Source organism: Engraulis encrasicolus, chromosome 12, assembly GCF_034702125.1.
Source record: "Engraulis encrasicolus isolate BLACKSEA-1 chromosome 12, IST_EnEncr_1.0, whole genome shotgun sequence".
NCBI lineage: Eukaryota > Metazoa > Chordata > Actinopteri > Clupeiformes > Engraulidae > Engraulis > Engraulis encrasicolus.
This window is the reverse complement of record NC_085868.1, coordinates 16,828,166-16,838,165: the sequence shown is the minus strand read 5'-3', so window position 1 is coordinate 16,838,165 and position 10,000 is coordinate 16,828,166. Positions and strand designations below refer to the sequence as shown.

The 10,000-nt window shown below is 43.9% G+C and overlaps 1 protein-coding gene across 1 annotated transcript in view; it reads right to left on the bottom strand.

Annotated features, from left to right (window-relative positions):
- LOC134460363 (contactin-associated protein-like 5) overlaps nucleotides 1-10,000 on the bottom strand; it is a 185,956-nt gene that overhangs the window by 11,342 nt on the left and 164,614 nt on the right. The window contains exons 13-16 of the mRNA XM_063212796.1: nucleotides 6,091-6,291; nucleotides 3,647-3,803; nucleotides 2,114-2,241; nucleotides 454-624 (exon numbers count right to left, since the gene is read on the bottom strand). Coding sequence (XP_063068866.1) covers nucleotides 454-624; nucleotides 2,114-2,241; nucleotides 3,647-3,803; nucleotides 6,091-6,291 — 657 coding nt within the window. The remainder of the gene's footprint in view (nucleotides 1-453; nucleotides 625-2,113; nucleotides 2,242-3,646; nucleotides 3,804-6,090; nucleotides 6,292-10,000) is intronic.

Genomic DNA, 10,000 nt, shown 5'->3' with positions numbered 1-10,000 from the left:
CTTGAGCATTGTGCATGTACAATACAGCATATCCAAGGAGTTTAGCTGCAGGTGAATGATGAGTCTTACTTGTAGAGCAGTGTTCCTCAAACTTTTTCAGACCGAGGACCACTTTGTCCCCTCAAAAATGCTCAGGGATCACCTATCAACTAAATTGACATTTGACGGGTGCTAATTTAACACTGCTCATTTCGATGCAGCTCGCTTACTTTTTGTTCCAATTACAGCTATGTTTAGATTTGTAATAATGTTACAAATAAAGCCTACAACTTGTCTTGGAAAATTAGAAATCCCCTCGCGGACCACCTGAGCTCTGTCGCGCGGACCACCAGTGGTCCCTGGACCACACTTTGAGAACCGCTGTTGTAGAGTTACTTGGGCACGATCCCTGGTGCTGAACAAAAAAAGTAATGTTTTGTGGGGAAAAAAAGTGTGAAAAAAAGACTGACTCACCGCTCAGCTCCAGCCGTATGAAATCCCGAGCGCCAAGGTTCTCCAAGAACACGCCTGAAGGAGCGGTGGTCTTGAAGTAGAAGGCTATGTCAGCGCTCAACTCCGCCTGAAATGTGGGGAAGAGCAGGTAGGACGACTCCTGGTAGAAAGAGGCTGCATTCCACAGAAATCCTGGTCAGAAATAGATAGACAGTCATGTTGGTAACTTACAAGCACTCACAATTTAAAAAGGACTTAAACAAAAGAAACCAATAAATAAATTGGCCTACAGTACGTATTTGAAAACCAAAGGATAGATGGTAGAATACATCTACATAAACCTTGGTGAGAATGCAAGGGGCAGAACTCAGTGTGGTCACTTAAGGACAGTTAGAAAAAAAAATATATGACTTGAAGGTTGAATCATGTTCAATTTCCCTTCCCTACTTAAAACTCCCCAGTGCCAAAAAGTGATAAGACTATAGCTGTTGTGGCTTTGTCGTGTCATTTGAATGTCAGTGTTTGCCAATGCCCACCGCCTAAATGCTAAACAACTACCGCTAACGGGCACTCACGAATAAGAAGTTAATTAAGACTTAAAGCAAACACATGCATGCACACTTGCAAACCAATGGATAACATGCTATGTACTTAAATGGCACAATAACTCTCAACACAAATTAGGCCCCCCAAACACACACACAAACACGCACACGCACACACACACACACACACACACACACACACACACACACACACACACACACACACACACACACACACACACACACACACACACACACACACACACACGCACGCACATATGCACACACAACACTCCAAATGAGCTCTGATTAAAAGCCTAACATGAGCTTAATTAACACATAAAGCTGGATGAGGGCCTCTGGGGTTCCTTAGGTGTTCAACACACACCATAGACCAACAAAAGACACTTGGAACACCATCATGCACTACCAATGCCCACCCTCAGAAAGAAGTGTGGAAAAAAACGTCAATATTTTCAATCCATCATTCGTTTGCCGAACACCTGAAGATGATGTGCTGTGGCCTGGACCATGGTATGAATAAGTACTACTTGATAAGTAAATAATGTCTTCACATTTTCTTAGGCATTTTACATATAACATGTTATTTATGACACTATCTCTAAATTATAACAGTAGTATTTCGGAACTTAACCTCAAGTTAGCAAAAGCTAACACTAACTATCAGCCCTGACACAGATGGCAAAGAACCAATTACCTTTTTACAAATCAGTACACAAAATGCTCTACTTCACACACACACACACACACACACACACACACACACACACACACACACACACACACACACACACACACACACACACACACACACACACACACACACACACACACACACACACACACAAATCTAATGGGAATCAAATTGTTTTCCAATTTAATCAAATACATGCTTTTGAGATGCTGAGAGCTAAATAAAAACTGTGCTTCGCTTTGCCAGAGTGAGAACCTGTTCTGCATTCTGTGCTGTAATGTTATGGTGATGTTCTTTCTTAAATGAACAGCGAAGCATTTCACAAGGGCTACAATGATACTATGCAGTAACTAAATTGCAAACGCTGGCACTCTCCGCACTCACTCTACGACAAGACAAATTGGATCAATCACAGACTTACTGTCGCCGTAACACTGCAGCGAGCTGACCGTGTAGATGGCTTCCGAGCCCGTCCTGTTCGTGTCACCGACCACAATCTCCGTCATCGGCAAATGGTCCTTGTAAGACAACATTCCCGTGTCATTCTCCCTGCCGAGGGAGACTATGTTAATAAAACTGTACATGAATGCACATTTACATACTACAGCCGTCTCCAAAAGAGTTGTTGCCTATCCATCTGTTTGGAATAACACTTGGCTTCAGAAGTCACTCATATGAAAGCTACAACCCTCCTGCATGAACATGTATTTACAAAAATAAATTGCATGCACAAAAGAAAGATTGACAGGGCAGATTTTCACAAGACAAAAGTTTTGTTGCCTATCGAACATGATGTGAAAATGAGCAGATAAGTCACTTCAAAACGCTTCAAATACGCAGATTGGATGTCATACTTAATCACTGATTCACTCTCACCTCTCCAGAAAATCAACTTTGGCCTTAGGTGTATGTTTAGGAGGTAATTTGTGAAAGTAAACACTGTATGTACAAAACGGTTTACTGCACTTCTTCACTGGCCTTACCTGCACATAAATCACAGGCATTGCTGTCTTTTTATATTTGTCTAGTCTCATCTAAAGTGCAAGGCGCTTGGATCCATCTCCACAGTTTACTCCTGTGAATTCTTTCGAACAAACTCATACACCTACTGCAGTTGCTTTTTGATTGCCTTGTTATCTTCCTGTTATGGCTGTCTCTAGGCCTAGGCCTGCATCCCCTGTGACTCTTTGTGGTGCTTGGCAGTGCCTTTTATACTCCTTGTTTTCTAAAAGTCTACCCTTGCTTTTGAACAGCTGCGGCTGCCTGAAGGCAGTCTCATAGCCTAGAACAGAATGTGTTGGAAACATTTTGCCTTCCTTTGAATACACCTTCTAATGTTTCCGCCACTTTCTGTTTTGCAATGCAATGTACTGTATTGCTTACATACTGTTTTGCTTACATAAGGTATCCATGAATTGACTGACAGAGCAAAGATTCTTGTCTGATTGATTGATTGATTGATTGATTGATTGATTGATTGATTGATTGATTGATTGATTGATTGATTGATTGATTGATTAATTACAAATATTTGATTGACCTGATTGATGTATTAATTGATTAATTAATTCATTAATTAATTCATTCATTGATCGGTCAATCAATGGATTGGGACAGTCAAGTCGAGTGTTTTTCCAAAGTATGCTTGTTTATCTGTATGACAGTGTGAGACTTTCAGTCAATTAATATCAGTTAATGTACGAATGAATTGAATGATTGTTTGAATTGTATGAATCAATCGATCGATCGATCGATCAATCAATCAATCAATCAATCAATCAATCAATCAATCAATCAATCAATCAATCAATCAATCAATCAATCAATCAATCAATCAATCAATCAATCAATCAATCAATCAATCAATCAATCAATCAATCAATCAATCAATCAATCAATCAAACAGAAAGTCAATGAAAGAGAAATCAAGTTATATGGCCAATCGTTGCCTCACCATGTCTGTCTGTCTGCGTCGCAGTTGCAGAAGAAGTTCATGTCGATGCAATTTTCCTCCAGGCTGCAGGAGCACTGCTGCACTCCCGGCAGGAAGCCTCCCCAGTAGGTGCGCTTCTCACCCGCCCGGTCCAGCCACCATGCCAGGGGCGTCCCATCTACAAAAAAAGGTGTTAGACTGTAAGGATTCAAGTTCCCCCAAAGGTGACCAGACTGTCACCAATGTGTGCCTCAGACAGCAAGTAAGTCGGGCAGTGTAGGTATAGTAGTAGAGCACTTGGAAAGCCCTGTATGAGCACCAAAGAGCAGTGATCTCATCCATTTGTGGTTCGACAAGCACAAAAAAGTGTCAGACTAATCCATATCCTATTGCTGTAAGGTCAGATGCCAAATGTCAGATTAATTAATTTCCATAAATTAAAATAAAACCATCTGAAGTATCAGGATACACCCAATGGTGTTGGAAGCTCAGTGCATTGGTACATTGTGTGTGGTACCTTAAAGAAACTCTACTCTGGGGCCCTGCCGTGGCCAACCGGTAGGGTATTCGTCTGCCATGCGGCCGAACCGGGTTCAATTCCCTGCCCGGGTCCTTTGCAGACCCCTCCCCATCTCTATCCCCATTTGCTTCATGTCCACCTCTCAAATTGTCCTATCATCAATAAAGTCGCAAATGACCAAAACAAATATCTAAAGACGCTATACTCTCTAGACCAGTGTTTCCCAACCAGGGGTACGTGTACCACTAGGGGTACGCGAGCACACTGCAGGGGGTACTTGGAAAATGTTTATTATTATAACAAATGTATGGAGCAGTCACATCAGGACAGAGAAAGCGATATAGAACATGAATTAGGGGGTACTCGTGGCACAACTAAGAGGCTTAGGGGGTACGCGAGACAGAAAAGGTTGGGAAACACTGGTCTGACCAAAACAAATATCTAAAGACGCTATACTCTCTAGACCACTACCATAGCGGGTGGTGACAATTTGGTCTGAGCTCCGGGGAGCTGTGTCATCATGGGCCTGGGCCTGACAGGCCCATTCATTAATCAACGCCACACATCATTACACAACAAGCCTTCCTCAGGACACCCAATGGGACCCCTACAAAACTACACACACCACATCTCTGGGACATAAACGTACAGTAATATGCTGTGCTGTCTATGTGGAATTGACTGCTTAGTTGGCAGCACGCAAGCATGCATTTGCACACACACAGACACAGACACAGACACACACACACAACACAACACACACACACGCACACATCCCGACCCCGACGGCAGTGGCCGCCCTAAATCCACCCTGGTCTATTGCAACATGACCGGTAAGAACACACACACACACACACACACACACACACACACACACTCAAACACACACATGTACACACACACAGACATGCATGCACATCCGCACAGATAGTAGCACACACACACACACACACACACACACACACACACACACACACACACACACACACACACACACACACACACACACACACACACACACACACACACACACACACACACACACACACACACACACACACACACACACACACACACACACAGAGTTATCTGCTGTGTACCTGCTGTGGTTCCCAGTTGCATTAAACAAATGTGAGCAAGCTAGCTTAGCATAAATGAATGAGAAATGGGTTAAACCTGCCAGTGTTCAGTCTACCTGAGGTAACCTACTTTTGTTACAGTAATAGGCTACAAGGGTTGTTGTGTTAGAGTTGGTTATTGAGCACACAGAGAAGACTAAGGTAGGTGGCCTTTTTATCGAACTGAACTAAGACGACAACTACGCAAACACTCACGCACAGACACAGAGAAAGGGTGGAGGGATTGCAGAACAAGAACAGCGTGAGACTTAGGTAGCTAAATGTGAGGTAAATGTCATTGTCTTTTTTTTAGTGCGAAATCACAGCCAGTTCAGTTTTTGCAGGCTTGCAGCAAATCCTCATTGATCACCATTATGATTTCATTTAACACAATTATTTCCAGGCCTCCATGGAGGTACTGCTTATTACAGTGCAGCGAGGAAAAAAACTCACCAGAGATTGACGTCCTAATGAGACAATTACATCTCTCTACTTAGGCAGGGAGCAAGTCACTCAACTGGCAAAGTGCCCCCGGTCCGCATTAGGGTGTTTTATGGATTTTTTAAATAACTTAAAATACTTTAAGTAGGTATACCCCCTTGACTGAGAATTTGAAGTAGGCCAGCTTTCACTGTATTTGACGCTATGGCTTAGTCATAGCATTAGCTATCGTCATGGCAATCGAACTTAATGGAGAGCACGCAAGCCCAGCACACCTTTCCAGTTTGATGCATTCTGGCAAAGTGTGCATGCACGCTGCAGAGCAAAAGCATCACCATCCAAAACGAGCCCAATATCCCAATGGAGAGCATGACCTCTGAACTTACCCCAGGTGTTGAAGAGGCGGGACTTCCTGCATCGGTACATCACTTTCTGTTGGCAGTGCTCTGAGCGGCTGATCAGGACACGAAGCTGGTCTGTGGAGGCGCTGTAGTTGAACCTCCCCACATGGGGGCGCTGTGGCGTGGAGCCATGGACGCTCACCGCATGACTGCTATTGTGGTCCACCACTGTCCACACCTTTTCCTCTGCAGCAACAAAAAAAATACCATAACGTGAGGATTTGCGAACATTTGTGTTTGTCATTTGTGATCACACAGCACATCCCGGCACAGGCAATAAGAGTCCATATTTCAATTAACTTATAGTGTAAGGGTCAATGGCGTTCTTTGGGCTTCGACATCAGGTGGTACAACCACAACTACTGTAATGTCCATTTATCAACTAGCAATTGATAATTAATGTGCTGTAATGAATGTGTTTCTTATAATCTACCAAAAGCAAAAACAACAACAACAAAAAAAGAGTCCATACACCCTGACGTGTGCTAATGATGAAATGACGAAAGCGTTATTGACCCGTAAATAGGCCTGTACAGGCATAAAACTGGAACACCAGGCCCAGTGTGTGGAAAACAGAAGGTGGCATGTCTCAACACAGCAGTCATGGCTAGGGCTGTGCAATATGTCATATTAATACAGTGAAATCAATATTGCTGTCAAAAAATATCGAATTTCATAATATCAATTTGAAACAATATTTTTTGTCATTTGACTATACTGCCAAAAGGTAGGTTATGGAAAGTGCAATGTTCCCCTCCACTTAAGCCATTGTGAGAACAGAGCAGACTTGCTACCCAAAACTCATGCAGAACACCACTGTTTATCTATGTCCCTCCACTCCAACTGCTGAAGGGAGGAAAGATTGAATCATTTTAGCACAATTCATTTGTCTCTAAAAGAAATATCGTCTAAAAATATTGTGATATCAATATTGTCTGATAATCGTGATATTGATTTTTCTCATAATCGAGCAGCTCTAGGCTAGCCTCGCGCACCATCCTACGTACTTCCGCCAAGACACTTGGCTCCGCACTACGTCTGGTACCTGTCTTCTGTGGAGCGATGTTGACCGGTAGGATTTGCGCCGGTGTCCTGACAAACGGTCCTACATTGTAATTTTATCCTACGGTAGGATGTTCTGTCAGGCATGTCTGTTAAACGGTCCTACATCGCCATAGATAGATGTCAGACATGTTTGTTCAACAACTTATAACTTAAATCCTGATTTTTCCTAAAATGTCCTTCCTGCTTCCTGCAATCGCTTCAGATCAAACAAAGTCCAGACCATGAATATGAAATGGAAATGTCTAGCCCTAGGCATGGCTGAGGATGAACGATGTTGTGGAAGGATGGAGGAAAACAATGTTCATTTACTATACACTCACACCTGTCTGCATGGGGAATTGAAGCTCTGACCCATTGATTTCAAGATTCCTTGGTCACTAACCATGGTCACAATTAGGAAGGTGTAGGGAAAAATATGGACGTCTTTGTCAAATTAATCTTTTTCTATATATTCTTTGAACACTGCATTAACTGTAGCAATAGATCTCTGAAAGCATTTGAAAGTCACAGTAAGGCCGATGAAGTCTCAGGGCTTAATTGGTCATTAAATACATATTAAAGTCATAAATGAAAAATATAAATCTTAGAAAAACCATAAGGGTTAATATTATATCAACCAATTATGAATGGGGAAAATTCACACTTCAACAGTAAAAAAAAAAAAAAGTATGTTTACATATAGCATGTTTGACCTTGGTTTGGTAAGAAAACAGCAGTCTGCAAACTGCACTGGGTTACGTAAGGCTGGTGAGGCGACACACACCATTATAATTTATATCATCATCATCAGCAGCAGCATTATGCAGCTGGAGGATCATGTGGATAATCACAAATGCACACCAGCGGCAGAATGGCACTCACTGGAGTGTTTTCACACACACACACACACACACACGGCTACAGCTTAGAGATAAAATAATAATAAACATCTCATCAGCAGGGGACTTACAGAGCAGAGAGAAGTGGAGGAAGAGGGAGGAGGAGGAGGAGGAGGAGGAGAAGAAAGGGAGCTTGGGATGGGAGGGAATGGTGAGAGAGGCAGGGGAAGATGGAAGATAGTGGATGGAGTTAAATGGGATAGAGTACGAGACAGAGAGAGGGATGGACACAGAGAGGGAGGAGTGGAGTGGAGAGAGAGATAGAGTGGAGAGAGTAAGAAATATGCAGAGGGATGAATGAAGTGACGGAGGGAGGGAGGGATAGAGAGATAGATAGAGGGAAGAGGGGCTGGTTGTGGTAAGCCTCAGGCTACTTTTCACTCATGCTGTAAATATACATCACCATGGGGTCTCTCTCTCTCTCTCTCTCTCTCTCTCTCTCTCTCTCCCTCTCTCTCTCTCTCTCTCTCTCTCTCTCTCTCTCTCCCTCTCTCTCCAGCACACATCACCATGGGGTCTCTCTCTCTCTCTCTCTCTCTCTCTCTCTCTCTCTCCCTCTCTCTCTCTCTCTCTCTCTCTCTCTCTCTCTCTCTCTCTCTCTCTCTCTCTCTCTCTCTCTCTCTCTGTCTTTTTTTCCCTGCCTACACCCATGTTTACTGAGGCTATGGGCAAATTAAATAGCGATGCACGGTTCCTTGAGCCTCTGTTTGCCCAAGCCGGCAGTAATTTACATTCCTAATGGCAGCTTTAATTGGGGTCAGAACAAGTCAAACGCGCTGAAGTACATCCGAATTCACTGCAGAATTGGGAGCAGTGGATCCTTTTGAGGTACTGATGGCAATAAGGGGACAAGAGAGAGAGAGAGAGAGAGAGAGAGAGAGAGAGAGAGAGAGAGAGAGAGAGAGAGATGGAAGGAGGTGGAGATACAAAGAAGACAGCAGGACAGGACAGAAAGTGGACACAGGATGTGTGTGTGTGTGGGGGGGGGTGACAGAGAGACAGAGAGAGAGAATAAAAAACAGAAAAACAGAAAGAGAGACACAGATATGAAAGAAAGAGAAAAATGCAAGAGAAAGAAAGAAAGAAAGAAAGAAAGAAAGAAAGAAAGAAAGAAAGAAAGAAAGAAAGAAAGAAAGAAAGAAAGAAAGAAAGAAAGAAAATCGTAAAATGAGCGGATTGACAGAGATAGAAAGAGAAAGAGCGAAAGACAGCAAGTTACAGCCCTGCGCATCCACCTCCATATATCACACCCCAGTGCACAGAGCCCCCCCCCCTCCCTCCTCCCTCCTCTCACCTCCCTCCTCCCTTCTATCACCTCCTCCCCTACTCCTCCCTCCAAAAACCCGAGCAGGAGAATTTAGCAGTTTAACAAGCGGAGCTCAAATTTCTCCCCAGACGAGAGGCCATCGCCGTCCGTCTTGCAGCCCCAAGACAAGCTGCTGAGCCAGTGGGGTTATCAATCTCCACCTCGGACAGGCAAGGCCAGATTAATGAGCTAGCCCCTGCTCTCCATCCCCCTTATCCGCACCACACTGCAAACCATAGTAGAGTACACTACGCACACTTTCCTCTCCATCCTCCTTATTCGCACCGCACCACACCGCAAACCAGAGTAGAGTACACTACGCACCACACCCCTTATCCGCACCGCTGCCGCACCCCTTATCCGCACCGCATCCGCTAATCCGCACCGCACCACACCGCAAACCATAGTAGAGTATAGTAGAGTACGCACACTTTCCTCTCCATCCCCCTTATCCGAACAGCACCGCACCACACCGCAAACCATAGTAGAGTACACTACTTTGGGTGGTGGTAGCTCAGGTGGTAGAGGAGCCATTCGGCAATCCAAAGGTTGCAGGTTTGAGTCCCGCTCAGCCTGACTCCATCGTTGTGTCCTTGAGCAAGATACGTAACCCCAAGGCATATGAGGCACAATGTAAAGTGCTTTG